At 35.4% G+C, this 19,700-nt stretch overlaps 1 protein-coding gene across 5 annotated transcripts in view; it reads right to left on the reverse strand.

Moving 5' to 3' along the window:
- LOC130450619 (C2 domain-containing protein 5) overlaps positions 1-19,700 on the reverse strand; it is a 61,041-nt gene that overhangs the window by 20,835 nt on the left and 20,506 nt on the right. For all 5 annotated transcript variants that reach the window (XM_056789111.1, XM_056789107.1, XM_056789106.1 and 2 more), the window contains exon 6: positions 285-449. In XM_056789111.1, the coding sequence (XP_056645089.1) occupies positions 285-449 (165 nt within the window). The remainder of the gene's footprint in view (positions 1-284; positions 450-19,700) is intronic.

Raw genomic sequence — 19,700 nt, forward strand, 5'->3', positions numbered from 1 at the left:
AAGAAATGCTCTGCCATCTCACGAAGAAAACGGGCTTTGAGCACCTTTCAACCGATCATGTCGAAAAGAGTGGTATAAATCTTCATACCCACCTGCAGATATATTTAATACTACTAACCATATTACTATGGAATAATTGGAAAAAACATATTCATTAATTAATAATTGGCATATATTCAAGCTTTCTAAATCTTAGAAGATATATTGTAAACTATTGTAACTAATATATATGACTTAGACAAAAAAGTAAAATTATGATAATTCTAATACAATACAATACTTACCTATTTGAGCTATAAAATCAACTGGGAATTTCATGACCGTGAGGAATGGATACTCCAACATATCAAAATTTTCTTGATGTATTTGAGACCGCATAGTTATATTATTCTTCAAGCATGAACTGGTAGTAGGCCCTCCCGATTTATCACTATTTGTAAGACTATTTCCTAAGAGCACAAATAAAAATTTAATCAATTAAAAAGGTACAAACAGGCCGAAACATATGTAAATAACAAAAATGGTTTATAATAACAACTATAACTACTTTCGTCAGAAAATCACCAAGTATTTTAGTGCTAACAAATGAGAATAAGCTTTTTCAGGTAAATTATTGAATCAAAATGATTGCAATCGAATTATTATTAGTCTTACAATATCATGACTTTTATAAGTCACAATTTTTCATGCCTAACACCACCATTTAAATTTGCAAGAGTCATCACCATTATATTTTGTCGAGTTTTTGTTCTAAGTGACAATGGGTCAAATATAATTTGACAGCTGCAAGACTTAAAATGAATATTAAATTGTAATTTGAATTAATAGGCTGGTGCATAATTTTTCACTTACAAAGCAATTGCCATTTAGAAATATTTCAGAGCTCCCTTTAACTGTGTAAATAACTTCAAAAAATTTGGATTCAGAAATAAAGATTTCACGAAGATAAGAAAAGGTGTTATTTGGATTAATTATAAATCTGCTATTAATTGACAAAAAATATAGAATATCTTTTAGTTAAACGTTACAGAAGACGCCATTTACAACATGCCAAAATTAACGGTACTCTACAACTTGGCAAAATTTGTTAAGACACAGGAAAATTATGCATTCATATGCAGATACGGTATGATTTATATTTCAGCATGATCTCGTTGATAAGGTAAGTAGGTAAAGTACGAATCAACTAAGAAAAGGCCAGACGCGTCATACCTGACAAAGGCCGCAATAATTTCCTTCTCTCTTAGGCCCATCCCATTTAGGTGACAGTGGCGTTTTTTACGATTGTTCGGTATTTTTAATATAGAAATGCAAGTGCTAAATAGACTGGCAACGCTGCATGACTGCCGCATGGTCCAAATCAGAATTCGAAGGGAAGTCGTCGCGTAACCATGGATCTCTTACTATTGCGAGTCCCTCTTCGATGTTGCCAAGCCTTTACTTAGGAAGGAAAGTACGGTAATATTATAAATAATTTGCGGTTATGGATACGCAAAAGCATAACCGACCGAACATCGGACATTCAGCATTTAGTATTGTTCGTTGTTCAGTATTTAGATAGTGTGATTTTTTGTGTTCGGTGTTATTTTTAGTTTGTGCCATAGTTTATTCTACAGATAGCACTTTTTTTGAACATTAGGGGCAAAATCGTTTTAAATAATGTCCAAAAAAGTTGGAAAGCAAGGTATTATTATACGCAGCCAAGGACGAGAAATCATAATCAATATTATTAATTTCATGAAAAAAGAGGCAGATGAAGGAATTACTATTCCTTTGAAAAATTACAGGTATGTAGCAAGATTTAATTCGAGAAGTAGGTTGAAGAAATGCGGAGTTTACACATTTTTATACAGGTACCTACTTATTGAGTGTCATATTTTAAATTAGAATATTTTGATATTTCAGGGAAAGAGTACTAGCTGCTACTGGGGTGTCAAAGTCTACTTTTCAGAAGATATCAAAAGAAGCTCAAAAAGTTGAGTGGGGAGGGCCAAGCACATCTTTTCAATCGCCGAAAAAAATACGTAACACTAAAAAAAGAAAGCTGGATCGTACCTCGCCAGATCAGATAAAATCTATAAGATAAATTATCTACGATTTTTATGTACTGGAGAAGAGACTTCCTACGTTAAAGTGTAAGAAATTGTTTTTATTAGTATTATAAAGTCATGTACCTACCTAGTTTAAGGTTTACTGTTGTTACTATTCAATTTAAAAGAGCAAACGTGCAATGCTAAATTATGATGAAATTACAGGTGTTTTGCAGAAAATTAATGACCGGCAAATCTTGACAGAAGCAATAAGTGTAAGCAGCTTGAATCGGCTCCTTAAAAAAATTGGTTTCAGGTAATAATGGCTAACAGAAAATGGATTACCAGCAGACCCCAAACTAACAAAACCAGAACTATACCGCTGTTCGAGAATTATATTCTCAAACCAATGAATGATCATTCGATTTTAGAATCGATGATATTTGGGCGCAGGACAAGTTTTGTGTTTAACATTTTGTGTAGTGTAGTCATATTTTATTATAACTTTTTATCCTGAAAGTGTATCAATTTATATCGACAGAAGTCAATAAGGCACCAACTACTGTACCTTTACGACCTAAAGTAGTTGCTAAATAAAAGATTATTCATAGTGGCGTATGTCTTTTAGCCTTATACTAAAATACCGTTTTGTGCTACCAAAAATCAGCAACTGCTACAGTCTAAGTGCTGTACAGTTAACAAGTACGTGCAGCGCTCCTCACGCTTAGATATAAATAGGCGTGTGGGTAAAGTGGTTGAAGAACACGGTCATTTTCCAACCATCTTTGTGGTCCTTCGAGCCGGATAGCAAAAAAGGTGTTTAAAGAGCCTTTCGTCATACTATTCTTCGAGATTATATGCAATTGTCACAGAAAATTCAAGTTCCTTCAAGATATTCAAGTTCCTGTGTCCCTAGGCAGCAGTAACTTCCAGTATTCAAGGTAGGATCAAACCTTTAATCTTCCCAAGTGCATTGTGTGTTAAAAAAAAATCAATATATTCCTAGTTCATTTAATATTTCCAAATATTCGAACTCAATTTAGTATAATTTCAAGTTTCAATAGTAAAATTCCAATCTATTCTATTTCGTACAATTGCAAGTGAAATTTCCAAAAAATGTCTGGAAAATTTAAAAACACAGAGAAGATCTGTGAAATCTTCTATTACCAGAATGAATAACTGGATAACTTCCCAATCTACTGTTACAAATGAAACTGCATTTATGAATGAATGTATAAACAGACGCGACAAGCTTGAAAAGTATTTCTTACAATATGAAAATATTCAAGGTCAAATTGAAATGCTTATTGAAAACTCTCAGGATGAATTATCAGATAACGAAGATATAGACTTAGTTGAGAAAAAATACTTCACAACTAATTCTGAACTATCTAGAATGATTGATGAATTGACATCGAACGATAATTCAAACTCTCAGAGTCAAACTAATAATAATTGTAATATCGACGTCAAGTTACCTGATATTTCCTTGCCTAAATTTAAGGGTCAGACGTCAGAGTGGCCTTCATTCATTCAACTCTTTGAAAATCTGATTATTTCTAACAATAGCTTAACAAATATCAAAAAATTGCTATATTTAAAAGCTTCCCTTTCTAACGAGCCCTTGCAATTGATAGACGATCTAGAACTTTGTGATGACAATTTTCAAATAGCTATAGATACTTTAAAACAAAGGTATGATGATCAAAGTGTTCTACTGTATAACTTAATTGATCAAATATACCCACAAAAACCTGTGAGCAAAACTTGCCCTACGCTTCTACGTGAAATAACGGCTAAAATGTATAAAATTATACAGTCAATGTCAAAACTAAATTTAAATCCAAAACAGTTATTAGATTATATTCTTATTTTCTGGATAGATAAAAAACTAGATCTACCAACTCGTAAATTATTCGAGCAAAGTAAAAAACAAGGTGAAATCCCGTCCCTTGAGAATTTTTTCGATTTTTTGAAACAACGTAATGGTATTCTAGAGCGCACTCAAAATATTCAAGCTTCTACTTCTAATTCAAATGATACTAAACAAAAGTTTAGTCCCAAATATTCGAAAACAACTGCTCACGTGAATTCTATGATTCCTACAAACAGTCAATCAGATTGTTATTATTGTAAAAATGCTTCACATCGTATCTATACGTGTGAATCATTTAAAAATTTGTCTAACAGTGATAAATATAAATTCATACATTCGAATAATCTCTGTAAAAACTGTCTAGGAGGTCGCCACATCACAAGGGATTGTAAATCTCTAAAATCTTGTTCAATATGTCAAAAAAGACATCATACAGGGTGCGGCAGCATAACTTCCTTTTTTCAAAAGTTAATAAAACTTATTGTATGAATCAGAAAATTTTTATTCGTTTTTTATAATACAGGCACATACATAAAGTTTTGTTTTACTGAGTTTTGAAGATCAAATCAGTTAGGTGACGTCCCCCATTCTCCATACACTGAGTAAACCGATTTCTGGCGTTTGTCATGACTCTTGCCAGCATAGCAGGCGTTATGTTGGCAATTTCTTCCTGGATGTTCGTCTTCAAATCTTGTAGGGTCCTTGGACGGTTCACATACACACGGGATTTCAAAAAACCCCATAGGAAATAATCACAAGGGGTCAAATCGGGAGAGCGGGCTGGCCACTCCAAATCGCCCCTAATTGAGATAAGGCGCTCTGGGAAGTGTTCCCTCAAAACAGCCATCGATGTTCTTGAAGTGTGTGCCGTTGCTCCGTCTTGTTGGAACCAAGTGTCCCCTAAGTCCAACTCATCTAGCCGTGGGAAAAAAAATTCCTGTAACATGTTTACATACCGGTGCGAATTCACTGTCACTGTGACTTCATTTTCCTCAAAGAACCAGGGACCAATAATTCCACGTGAGTAAATTGCACACCACACTGTGACTTTAGGTGAATGCAAAGGCCGTTGATGCAATTGTCGAGGATTGGTATCAGCCCAGTAGCGCATGTTTTGTTTGTTTACGGATCCACACAAATGAAAATGGGCTTCATCACTAAAAAAAACAATAGCGTCCTCAGGAACGACTTCCAGAAAAACCTCACACGCGTTCCTCCGAGAATTGAAGTCACGTTCAGAAAGTTCCTGCACAATTGCCATCTTGTATGGATGAAAATGAAGATCATCATGAAGTATTCTCCTCACAGAACGATCGAAAAGTCCAAGGGCAGACGCATGTTTGCGCGCAGAACGCCGTGGTGATCGCAACACTGAAGTTCTAACTAACTCAATGTTCTCCGGTGATCTAATGGGCCGAGGGACTCCAGTTCTTCGTCTTGTCACACTTGCAGTTTGTCTGAACGTAGTGACCCACGTAACAATTGATTTCCGGTCCGGGACAGGGGCCAAGGGGGCTAAATTAAAGCGATTCCGAAAGGCGCGCTGGGTTGCGATCACAGAACATCCGCTCGAAAAGTAAACCTCAACGGCAAACGCACGCTCCTCACTGTTCCAACGCATGATGGCGACTGAACTGTGCCGGGACAAAACTTTATAGTCCCCCCTCTCGAACGAGACCACTAGCACTCCGTTACGACATCTACCGACTAAATGGCGAACTTTTTAAAAAAGGAAGTTATGCTGCCGCACCCTGTACTTATCTCCATTCTGACTCTTTCCGTGCAAATGATAATGCACATAATAATAATAATGGTTCTATTTCCCAAAACCGTTATAACAACTCACAATCTATTCACTCAAATGTACATACGACAAATGGTCAGCATCCTCACACCAAATCGATAAATAATCGAAATAATAACTTTAATCGTCAAATTGACGAAAATTCACATTCTCACCAGGCTACTGATAATCGACAAAATCCTTCTAGACCACAGAAGAATTATGATAATGCTGAAACCAACGAAAACTCACAAGATAATAATTCTAACGTATCTGCTACACAATCCTTATCTGCTCTAACCACTGAATGCCACGTGCTTCTAGCTACGGCTAAAATAATTATGTATGACTCTCACAATAACCCATTTAAAACTACTATTCTGCTAGACAACGGTTCCCAAAACTCATTTGTTTCACAAGAACTAGTAAATAAACTACAATTGAAAACGTTTGAAAAAACACTGCAAATTTCCGGCATATCACAAACAGTATCAACCACAAATAAAATGGTTCATTTAAAATTCTTTCCACATTCCAATCCGATCAAACACTTTGAAATACCTTGTGCAGTATTGCCAAAAATTACTTGCAAATTACCACAAGTAAAAATTAACGTAAGCCAGCTACGTCTGCCTACTGATATTATTCTAGCCAATCCAGAATTTAACATACCATCGGAGATTCACATTCTAGTTGGGGCCGATTTATATTACAAACTACTTACACCAGGTATCATAGATCTCGGTAAAAAATTACCTAGTTTACAAAATACTAGCTTAGGCTGGATAATTGCTGGAACTATTCCAAACAGTGCTTCTTTTAATTCCGTGAATATTCAAAATAATGATTCCGTGTTTACAAGCTGTAATCATATTTCTATATCGAACAAAGACCTAAGTTCATCTCTTTCTAAATTTTGGGAACAGGAGGAAATTCCTTCTAAGAGTATTCTCTCGTCTGACGACGAACTAGCGGAAACTATTTTTCAAAATTCCACACAAATTCTGGAAAACGGCAGGTTCCAAGTCAATTTCCCGTTGAAATCTGAAAAAGAACACCATAAACTCGGTGAATCATTTCTGATCGCTAAAAGGCGATTTCTCTCGCTCGAAAATAGAATCCATAAAAATCCAGAATTATTTTCTGAATATAGTAAATTTATTTCTGAATATGTAAACTTGGGACATGCAAAATATGTCACTCTTAACCTCACTAATTCAAAAAACGAATTAAAATATTTTATCCCACACTTATGCGTAATTCGTGAACAAAGTATATCTACAAAACTTCGTGTTGTCTTTGATTCTAGTTGCCCTACCTCAACAGGTGTTTCTTTAAATGATATAACTTTGAAAGGGTACCAGATGCAACCAGATCTATTCGATATTCTTTGCCGTTTCAGGCTAAATAAGTTTGCGATAACTTCTGATGTACAAAAAATGTTTCGTCAAATTTCTATAAACACAGAACATCGTTTTTTACAAAATATATTATGGCGAGAAAATCCTCAACAACCCCTGCAGTGCATTGAGTTATCAACTCTAACTTATGGTTGCAATTTCTCTCCGTTTGTAGCGACAAGAGTATTGCAAGAGATTGCAAATAATAATAGTTCCAATTTCTCTTTAGCGGCAAACGCCCTCATATCTGAAACTTACATGGATGATATAATTTCAGGTACAAATTCTGAACATGAATTGATAAAATTAATTCAAGAATTAAAAATTGTATTAGGAAATCACGGGTACATAAGTGGGCCTCAAATAACTCAAACGTTTTCGCTGAAATTTCTGATTCAAACAATTCTTCTTTCTTACAAAATCCTGAAAAACGCATTAGTCTTGATTTAGAAAATTCTCAAAATAAAGTTCTAGGCCTAAATTGGATCCCAGCTTCTGATAATTTGAACATTTCTGTCCCCACTACCTTTTCAATATTCCCCGCAACCAAGAGAAAAATTCTCTCAACCATATCGCTATGTTTCGATCCTCTTGGACTTTATAATCCCATAATATTGTCTGGAAAATTTTTGGTCAAACAATTATGGCAAGCTAAACTAGACTGGGACACAGAGATATCAGATCCAGTCATACTGGGAAAATGGCATACATTCGTAAACAATCTTCCTAAGCTATCTCAATTAACTATTCCAAGATTCATTTTTTTGGACAAATCTATCAATCTCATCGAAATGCATGGTTTCTCAGACGCGAGTCTGAAAGCTTTTGGCGCATGCGTGTATTTACGAACCATTAATTCTGACAATTCTGTTTCCTGTAATTTAATTTCGGCAAAATCGCGTGTATCCCCCGTTTCTACCTCAATTACACTTCCTCGGCTAGAATTATCAGCCATGCTCCTACTGTCTAATTTAAATTTCTCATAAAATCTTCCAAATTACGAAAAGCTCCCTTGGTGAAATTCTATATTGCGCTTTTCGTATGTTTTGTCACTAAAGCTATTCACATTGAAGCTGTTACTTCTTTATCAACTGAAGCCTTTATCTTGACCCTAAAACGGTTCATTTCCCGGGCCACTGATAAAATTTTCCTTTTTCTTTTCAGCAGGTAGCTGTGCCTTGACACAGCCTTTTATTTATAATGCTAAAAAACATTTCTGCATGAAAGAATTGTGTTTGTCAACACAAATTTGATTGTGCGGAATTTTTCCGTTTTAAAAATAGCCGTACTTCTCAGTACGGCTTAACATTTTATTTTTAGATAATTTCTAGGTACTCCAGAAAAATTGGAAAACCAAGACAGAAATTAACAGGCATGGAGCCTGAGAACTCCAAGAATAGGGAAAAACCCTACGACAGAGGATCGTCTGCCGAAAAACCGAGACAAAGCAAAGATACCAAAATTAAACGACTAGAAGAAGAGAAAATCATTGAGTGTTCAAAAATGATAACTGAATATCAATTATTGACAAAGACGTTGACACAACAAATTAAATCTCTCGAAGAGAGAATTAAAGATTATGAAGAGAGAGAGACTGAAAAAAATCAGCTTATTGTGACCTTAAAGGATTATACTTATGAACTGAAAGTCGAAAACGAAGCACTTGCAAAAAAAATAGAAGAGACGGAAAGGAACCCAACTACAGGAGGAGTAGATAATACGAAAACTCAGAAGAAATTGAACGAAGAACCACAAAATGAAGACTACCACATGAAAGAAGACTATACGGAAGTGAAGAACAAAAAAAAGGAAAAAAGCGGATAAACAATCCTCAGACGAAGAAGAAGAAACATCAACAAACAATCAAATCCAAGAAGAATTGGAGAAAATAAAAAAAGACGAACAAAGGAAACAGACAAAACCGGAGAGAAGGCCACCTCCGATAATTCTAAAATCCCCTCTCATGTGGACAGCACTACGCAAACAGCTAGTGCAAAGGAAAATCGATGCCCAGTGTAAAATGGGAATACACACGGGCAAAATAACGACGGCGACTAAAGACGACTTTAACAAGATGAAGATGCTCCTGAGCGAGTATAAGGAAATTGAGTGGTATACATACCTACTCAATGAAGAAAAGGAGAGGAAGCTCGTCATAAAAGGACTTGCTGTTAACACCCCAGTGGCGGAGGTAGAGGAGGAATTGAAGGAAAACGGACTTAGACCGAAGAAAGTATGGCAGTTGACAAGCCGTACTCAAAGAAATCAGGACAACACACGAAAACTACTACCTATATACATGGTAGTAATAGAACCGAAAGAAGAACCAACTTATAAGAAGTTGAGATACCTCTGCCACACAAAAATAAGTGTGGTAGAACAAAAAAGGCACGACGGACCTGTACAATGTTACAGGTGTCAGGGATTCCATCACGGACAAAGCACGTGCAACATGGACGTGCACTGCGTGAGATGCGCGGGAGCGCATAGAGCGGCGGAATGCACGCTCAGCAAGACGGAAAAACCGAATTGCAAGAACTGCGGAGGAGAACACCCCGCAAACTACAAGGGGTGCCCGAAACACCCGAAAAAGACGGAGAACAACCAAGCAAGGAACACCACGCAAACAGGACGCACTTACGCACAAGTTGCGAAGAAAACAACAAAGACAGAAGAAAAAACACCGGAGCTACTGAGTATGTTGCAAAATATGCAGATACTCATAGCAACACTCATTGCCCAACAAAAATAAACCACAAGAGGACACCCCCCGACACGGTAATTCTGCATTTCACAAGGAAATGTAGAGTTATAAATCGGGGACAGCTATAGAGAAGGCGAAGGACCACTCGGATTAGATCTTTTCCTATCGGCAGGAGGTAGGAAGAGGTTTACCCGAGGCCGCGAAACACACACACACACGAAGACGTCCAGAACAAGAAGCCAAGAGTGTATAGCCAACAGGCTAATCTCTTTAATAAAAAGATAAGACATCCCAGAATCTCCCATAGACCTAAGGGGAGAGGAGGGATTCTACACGCGAAACTGCGACGTGAAAGAGGATGAGGACCTGTCGGAATTGACAGGGGGTGGTAGGAATGTTCTTCTTCGCACCCACTCGTGGATTTATCCGGGGGTGGATGCCTAGAGGGACGGGCTCGTCTCAGGGAAATGTGTGTGTGTTCATTTCCCGTCGTGGCAAACCTGCCAAAATTTATTCCGACAACGCCACTAATTTTCAGGGCGCTGATAACACTTTTAGAGATTTAGAAATATTTTTCAAAAATCAAAATAATATTGATTCTATTCAAAACTTTTTATCGCATTCCAAAATTGAATGGAAATTCATACCTCCTAGAGCGTCACATTTTGGAGGAATATGGGAAAGCGGAATAAAAAGCTCGAAAAAGCTCATGTCAAAAATTCTTGGAGACTCCAAATTAGCATATGAAGAGTTCTCTACAATTCTAGCCCAAATAGAGGCAATTTTAAATAGCAGACCTATATCACCATTATCTAATGACCCTTCTGACTTGGAATGTTTGACCCCAGGTCATTTTCTTATCGGCGCTAGCCTAACTTCCTTTCCTGAAAAAGATAATACTACCATCCCTGAAAATCGGCTGTCACTATGGCAACAATGTACAAAGTTACAACAATTCTGGCGCCGCTGGTCGACTGAATACTTGAATCAATTACAAAATCGACCAAAGTGGCTTAAGTCTTTCCCTAATCTGAAAGTTGATTCTTTAGTTCTTCTTAAAGAGGATATGCTACCCCCTCTACAGTGGTCTACAGGAAGAATCATCGAAACGATGCCGGGGCCTGATGGGAATGTGAGGGTAGTAAAAGTTAAAACAGCAACTGGTATATACACCAGAGCCATCTCTAAAATAGTTCCTTTTCCTGAGTCTGATGAGTCACTTCTCGGTGAAAAGTGACTGATATTCAACATAGGCTTGTAAGTTATATGAACCACCTTGTTGTTTACATTTTTTTAGTAGTTACATTGGTTACTAGAATGTAGTTTCCAATAGGAATCGTTAATTTTTCTTAATATCATAAAATGCATTGAATTCCCTTTCTCGATTTTTAATTTTTACCGTGCGATATTGACATGCTTACAAACATTTTAATGCTATTTCAGTCCCATTTATCGAGCATTTTGAAACTTTTCAAGTTTCAAGGGGCCCAATATGTTCGAGAATTATATTCTCAAACCAATGAATGATCATTCGATTTTAGAATCGATGATCTTTCAAAAATGATTAATAAATTTACAACTACCTGATTTAAAAAAAAAAAAATGGGAGTGAGTTGTCAGTGCATTTAAAAATGAAAAGTCAAATTAATTTCTCTTGATGAATTAACATAAATCTTTTATTCAATTTACGTTTCAAGTGTTATTTACTGTATTTGGGCGCAGGACAAGTTTTGTGTTTAACATTTTGTGTAGTGTAGTCATATTTTATTATAACTTTTTATCCTGAAAGTGTATCAATTTATATCGACAGAACTCAATAAGGCACCAATACTGTACCTTTACGACCTAAAGTAGTTGCTAAATAAAAGATTATTCATAGTGGCGTATGTCTTTTAGCCTTATACTAAAATACCGTTTTGTGCTACCAAAAATCAGCAACTGCTACAGTCTAAGTGCTGTACAGTTAACAAGTACGTGCAGCGCTCCTCACGCTTAGATATAAATAGGCGTGTGGGTAAAGTGGTTGAAGAACACGGTCATTTTCCAACCAACCACATTTTTCAAGAAAATAAATTTCGCTTCCCCATAAAGTACAAACTAGACGAACTGTTACAACAACATGGGCACCGTGTACTACGTTTACCTCCTTATTATCCAGAATTAAACCCGATCGAAAAAATCTGGGCATTAGTAAAAAATTGGGTAGCTGCGCACAATATAACATTGAGGAGGTATCGGAACAAGAGTGGTATAATATTTGCCAACATGTTAAAACATATGAGAATGATCTTATACAAAAAGAGCACATTTTAGACCACACTCTAGATCACTTAATATTTACAGTAAATACGGGTTCATCGGAAGAAAGTGAGGACAAAAACAGCGAGGATACTGATAGTTCATTAGAGGATGAACTAGGATGTTCGTCTCTAGTTTCGGATAGCGAATAATGTTTTTTTTTTTAATTAACGACATAGATAAAATATTACACTCAACATGTGCAAAAACTGCGTTTATTATAAACATACCATGCACACCAAACCTCTATGCAATAAACAGTTGCTTTTTCTATAAGATACTGTATATATATATATATATATATATATATATATATATATATATATATATATATATATATATAATTAACTAAGTAATATCCTACTGTAATATATGTTTAAATCCTTAAAATATATTTTTTTTGTATTTTTTAATCTAATAAATGTTTTATTGCGAACTGCATTAATTTTTATTTAAATAAGAACCTACGCCACTGGTACATCAGTCTGAAGCGACGGAGAGGGAATATTTTAAAGTGAGGCAGACGATTACTAATTGATGACGCCTGTGGCATTTTCTTAGTTGATTCGTACTCTAGTATGATGTCAAGGAAACAAACACCCATTAAACCCGCCGCATACTTGAGACCACATCCTTAATATATCCTCAGTTTTGGTTCTGTGTCAAGTTGATCTAAACGTTCCTTCTTCAACTTTTCACTTTTCATATGCATAGTCGCAAGTGGCTTTATGAAAACCACTGGCGAAATTCTTCCCGCAGCAGCCGATCTCTAGAGAATCGGCACTGGGAATGGCGATTACCGGAAATGCAGAAACAGTTAGATCTACTTAATAGGCGGGAAAGAGACAATGTTAGGATAGTATCAGTGTCGCGTTTAGTGAGAAACCAACGCGATACTTATCACCTCGCCTTTCCATTATTAGCAGTATTTTATTAGCGGATCTGTATGTTTTCGGTAACATACATTGTGTATTTTTGGTAATATACGTATGGTGTATTTGGCAATAACCACATCGTGTTTTTGGTAACACATGGGCTTCCCCGCTCCACGGATTTTTTTGATTGCGATTAATAAGATGTATTTTATTTGATTCAGGTAACGATTTATCTAGTCAAGAAAATGAAGGAAATTAATTAGAAAAAAAATCTCAGGAATCTATTTTATTTCAAATGCTGGGCGATGAACCAATAGCAGCTGAAGGCCCGCCAATTCATGTGGAGATTGTATCTTGGTGGTATATTGTGTTAAAAAACGGTCTTGTAGAACATACTAAACTGCATACTGGTTTAATTTTGCTATGGACTTATATACGAATTTTACCTATTACTATTACCTATAATTTTGTTACTCATTGTGGTTTTTTTCTGTATATTGAAATTTTATTGTGTTTTTATCTTTATTTATTTATTTTTATGTTTGTTTCTTAGTTTTTACAAGCTTTTGTATACAAATTGTAACAGTTTTGTGGCCATCAAGCACTTCTCTAAAATCTCTCTCTCTAAAATTTACTGCAGCAACACCTTATAGACAATCTCAAAAGACTTCCAGTTCCAAAGCTTAATCTAGAAGTCAACAGAGCATTATCATCTCAGTTATTTAGAGATGAGCGTCTGGTACAAAACAGTAGTTGATAACAGTAACTATCTCAGATATTTCTCTCTTCAATGCTAGAGGACCAACATAAATAATCCCTAAGTGATGGGCGTCTTCTATGTCATCTGTATCATGCAGAAACAATTATACATAGAGAACTATTTACTATGACAAGGCGTCATATAATCTATATCGAACTTCACTTACAGGTAAGTTCGTTTGATTGGTTAATTATAAAAGAAATATCAACTCTCTCTCTCAGCTTATTCAAATAGCTTATTAACGTCTAAGACATTATCACAATTTTGAGATATGATTGTCAGAAGTTCCTCAATAATTACACTTCAATCGCTCATAGTTTCTAGTAGATATTTTTTATAGTTATTATATCTAGTATATTTTTTCGAACAAAAAAAGTATTGATATTTGCGCTTAATTTAATGTTTTGACAAATAATTTCTCTATCCGATATATTAACAGATTAATCAAATCTATTTAGAAAATACCTCATTCTGACTAATAAACACTAGATCTTTTTATTATTGAAAATTTATTGGGGGCATATATCAATTTAAAAAACAGACCTGTCTCTCTGTTTTGTGCACCTCATAAAGCAGCAATATTTGTACTTGTGTTGCTACAGAAATTTTTTTTTATTCACGTCTTTCAACAGCAGATTTTATAGTGCTACAAAAATTATGTATTTTTAACACAATTATAGAAATTAGAAAACTGACAATGTTTTTCAAGACGAATAAACACAAACTAAGCCAAGGGTGTTTTAATAACAAAAATGAATTTTTTAGCCCTTGTGCAGGAACAAAAAGCTGTCATAAAATGAACACGCCCAAACATCAGCAATCCTAGAAAGGGTGTCAAAAAGCACCAATGAAGAAGACGACTAATGCAAAGATGATAACACCAGAGCTAGCAGTATCAAAGACAACAACCCCTGGATGGTTTCATTAACACTCAAGACGATGGATCGAATAGACGGATGGTATACAACGAATAACAGCATCAACTCCGAGAAGACCTAAGTTGTTTACTCAAAAATTACCTAAAGATACCAGAAGGCAAGGTAGATATTGCGGGAGAAGAAATCACCTGAACCTCAAAAGCCAAATACCTATGAGTCAACTGAACCAAGAAATTCTAGTCGACTACATCTAGACAAGACCAATTATTACTAGGACTCAATGGAAGACGATCCAAGCTGAAACAGAAGACCAAGCTCAACCTCATCAGAAATATCCATATGCCTATCAAGCCGCATCTACAGTGTGGAAATACACTGTCAAGAGTTCGCAAAGGAAACTTCAATTCCAACAAAATATCAGCATGCGGTAAGCGATGAAGGTGAAGATATCCGACCGTTCCAAAAATCGGAAGGACTTCGTGTAGGGCATCTTTAGCAACTGTGTAAATGTATGTGTCTCTAACTATATGAATGGCTTCAAAATGTTGAGGTATAGTTAACTATCCTGCTCTTAGTATACAATTTCGTTCTCCATAAACCAGCTGGTGAGTAATTTCATTCGATTTTATCTTTGCTATATAATAGTTGTATATAGTATATCGATTTTAAAAAGTATCGATCTTTTTGATTGATATGGTTATACTCTTTGAGAATTGAAGTGCAATTTATCCATACATATAAAAGCTTCAGTGTTAGATGTTTATAACGCTCTAGTACCGGATGGGCAACTAAGAGCAACCATCAGCTATATCTCAGGAACGGATTGAATTACAGCTTCAAGAAAACAAATTATAGCAAAAGTGGACCCGAGAAACACTTGGAAATTATTTTCATAATCTAAGGCCCTCCTTAAAAAATCAAGCTTTTTCAAATTTACTCAATTAAGTGGTACTTTATATACGATATTCGAATTCTTCAACAAATTCTGCGCATTTGTTATTGCACAAGTTTCAATTTAACTCTTCAAATAAGTGGTGGGAGTATGAATCTTGTTATAGAGAATATTAAATTCATAAAGTAAGTTTTTTTTTTTTAAATTTACCCAATTAAGTGGTATTTTATATACGATAATCAAGTTCTTTAACAAATTCTGCACATTTTCTATTTTACAAGTTTTATTCTAACTCTTCAAATAAGAGATGGGAGTGAGAACCTTGTTATGGAAAAATGATGAAAAAGTCCGGTTCTGCTTAGCCGATTTTTATAAACTTGATGTTGTTTGAAATGCTTTTATCCAGCAATACAAAATATATAAATTCTGAACAATTTAATTAGCAAAGTAAATGCTAGAAGGTGTTGTTTCATATATTTTAGATATTGTGATTTCTCTTAACAAATTTAAATAGAAGTAAAAAAGTTAAAGTAGGTCTTTCAAAAGTAAACTAATTTAACGTTAAAATAGCGAAAACCAGAAGTCGACATTTTTTTCTGGCCGAGAAACCTAAGAAGTGTGTATAAGGCGGAAATTTTTGTTGATGAAATTTGTTAAATTTTTTTCATTATTTAAAAATTTTATAATTATTTGCCAGTGAATCAAAGTATGAAATATAACAATTATTAATGAAACAGTTGTGGAGTTGCCAATCTCCCAACCTGCGGGTCTCCGAGTGGTGGATAGGGGAGCGCCTCCCAGATATGGGTGGTAACGACGGAATGAAATAGTTAGCTCAAATCAAAATTGGTCCGAGTATCGTATGATCCCCAGGTTAGGGACGGCTGATCAGAAACCTGCCTGACAAAGACCTAGAACAGAAAATTAAACTAATGTAAACCTCTCTCATAAAAGGACTAGAGGAGAGCAGTATTTAATACAACGAAACCCGCGTCAAAACTATATTTAATAGAGGAAGGAAAGAGGACAGTTCAAGAATGTTGTATGTCCTACCATACAGTGTGAGCCCAGAAGGAATAAGCGATGTGCCCAAGCTATTTCAGATACTAAATTCCTTTTCAGAAACACAGGTACAAAGAACCAAGCTTCAGTACCGAAGTAAGACATGAAAAGAACCAGAAAATTATCAACCTATAAGAAGAGCAACCCCACAGAATGAAAAAATAATAGTTAAAACAAATGGCAGGCACTATGCAGATGCGTTAAAAACAATTGAAAGCAACGTCAACCTTGACGAAGTTGTAGTGAGAGTCAAAACTATCAAGAGGACGGCAAACGGAGATGTTCTGTTGGAAGTACAGGGCATGAGGCTGGAAACGGAATTACTGAGAAGGGAAATCAAAACAAAAACAACAGATGGCGACCTTACCGAGAAGGAAATAACAATCTGCAGTAAGAAAAAGAGTCAAAATTGCAACAGTAGGATATATCATGTATATGTATTGACCCAACAAATTACTAAACTGAGGTAAAGGTAAAAAACTGCAAAATCTGTAAAATGAATGGACATAGATCGGACAAAAAAAAGCAAAATTCGCACACATAGAACGAAAATTAAGAAATGACAGCAGAGAAAGTGGAAAGTAATGCAGCTATGGTTATAAAAATACTCCAAACCAACATAGGCCGATCACACGCTGCGCAAAACATGACCTATGCTACCGCCAAATATATCGATATCCTGGTAGTTTGCCAACCAATGAAGAAAAATTCCAAACAAACGAGTGGGTAAATGATAAGTAATAAATAATAAACGTAGCAGTTCAGATCAGAAACAAAAAAATCGGCATCCACGAGCATAGAGTTGGCGAATGTTATTTATTATTGAAACCAAAGAAAAGGCAACATACGAATCACTCAAAGAAACTGTATAACTAGAGTATAAAAACAGTACTGTACGAAAGACAAACACAAGAACATCGAAATCGAAAACAAAACAGCAGACAGCAACAATCACAGAAGTTAGCTGACACGAGCAAAAGGCAAAAGAGAGAATAAGGAAATGATTGAGAACATGGAAGCAACTTACAAAAAAAGAGAAAAGAACTTTGCAAAGACATCAAGGAAGCAGCAAGACATTAACATTGTAGCGATGCCTAGAAAAAACTGAAGCACTTTTCCCTACGAGCTGACTATTGACCAAAAGAAGGAAGTGTTTCCAACCAAAGCGGAAAAATGGCTAAGCGAAATTACACAAAGTAACGTCGATTCTTTCACTGATCAAGACGTAACTAGAAGTATCCAAAATGACAAATTATCAGGACCAGATGGCATTCCTTCAGACGCTATAAAGATACCAGGAAACTGCGCACCAAACTGGATCAAAGACATCATGAATGATCTATTGGCAAAACAACACTTACCTGACAAATGGGAGATCACCAAGGTCATCTTGGACAAAAAAGTATCCCAGCATATACAGACCATTAAACATGCTGAACTCGCTAAGTCAGTTTCTGAAAACACTAATTAAAAACAGACTAACCAAAGAGATACAATTGAAAAGCGGATTACATAAGTACCAGTTTGGTTTCTGCTAAGGGAAATCCACTAGTTACGCAGCACTGTCAGTATTACAAGCGGTCAGTGATTTCCAAATGAAATGCTGTACACTAATAGCAGTAAACGTTAAAAACGTCGATGAGACTCAAACTGACTCCCCACAAAACTCAGTATACGCTGGTAATAGGAAGCCAAAACGAAGCCAATATTAACTGCACGCTGGATGGAGTTAACTATTATTCCCACTAATATTATTACACAACTTGAAATTTTATTAAAAAAACAATTTAGGTCAAGAGAATATATTGAGTATAAAGCACACAAGGTAGAGGAGAAGATGTCAAAACTAATGAAAATTCTCCCGAACATGGGTGGACCGAACAGCAGAAGAGCGGTCATTTGCAGCGTCATCCACAACATAATTTTGTCTGTGGCACCAGTTTGGTGTAACTAAAATAACCAATAAATACTGAGTCAACCCCAAAGAAACATACTTTTGCGGGTAGCGTCAGTCTTCAAAACAACCTCGTTGATGGCACTGCAGGTAATAACAGGCATAACACCAAAAGACCTAATGATTACAATATTGGATAAAACGCGTAATAGGTAATATCCATGAATAGGGAAGAAGCATACCGAGAACTAAATAAAACCAGATAACCTTATAGAAACGATTATTGAGAGCCAAAAAAATTAGGAGGTAGTGCAAACGATGATAAGGAACATCATGCCCAAGAAGGAGAAAGACGAACTAAGTGGTAAGAGAAAATCAATAATTCATGAAAACAAAACAAGAAGGCAATGTATATAGTAAGATATAAAATATGCCTGTGAGCTATGACTTTTAGATATATGTCAAAAATTACTCATTATGTTGAAGTTATTAGTTAGTTATTGCAGTTAATAGACTGCTTAAAAAAATATGCGTTTAATAGGTTAGTATTTCGAATGTATCAAAATGCAATTGTTGCTGCTAGAGTATATGCGCCGCAGTACCCAAATAGGCGATATCGCAGCAAAAGAGGAGTTTCCTCCAACACGCTCACCGTGTGCGTACTGCTTATCGAGAACAATACAGAAGTCGGAAAGAGGAAAATATTGTTAATGTGTTAGAGTACGTAAATGTTTATCCTCATTCAAGTACCAAAGCTATAGCATGAGACTTTCAAATATTATGTTGAACAAACAATTGACAAAAATATTTTAAGGAGACACGGGTGACTTTAGTAATAAATATTTTATTAGAACAGAAAAATAATATGTGACTTAATTTTTTTCGCTTATCCATTTCTAAAGAATAGTAACCTACCTATGTTTTTCTCACATTTTAATTAATTATCAAGTGAAATTATCTTATGCTATTAATTAAAAATAATTTTTCTTAACTACATGCTGTCTAAATAACAAACTAGTTTAGTATGAGAATTAACGGGTATTATATTAAAAATTGATATATGACATTGTATGAGTTAATTATTAACTAATAAAAAATAGAAGGTCAAGCGAAAAACATTCATTAAAACAAGTTATTATTTGTTGGGTAACGTCGAAGGACATGACTTACTGCCATTACTACTTATACTATTTTAGATTGCACCCATATCATATGGTCCTACACCAGAGTCTGAATGTTCAAGATTTT

Source organism: Diorhabda sublineata, chromosome X (assembly GCF_026230105.1).
Source record: "Diorhabda sublineata isolate icDioSubl1.1 chromosome X, icDioSubl1.1, whole genome shotgun sequence".
In the NCBI taxonomy this organism is placed as follows: Eukaryota; Metazoa; Arthropoda; class Insecta; order Coleoptera; family Chrysomelidae; genus Diorhabda; species Diorhabda sublineata.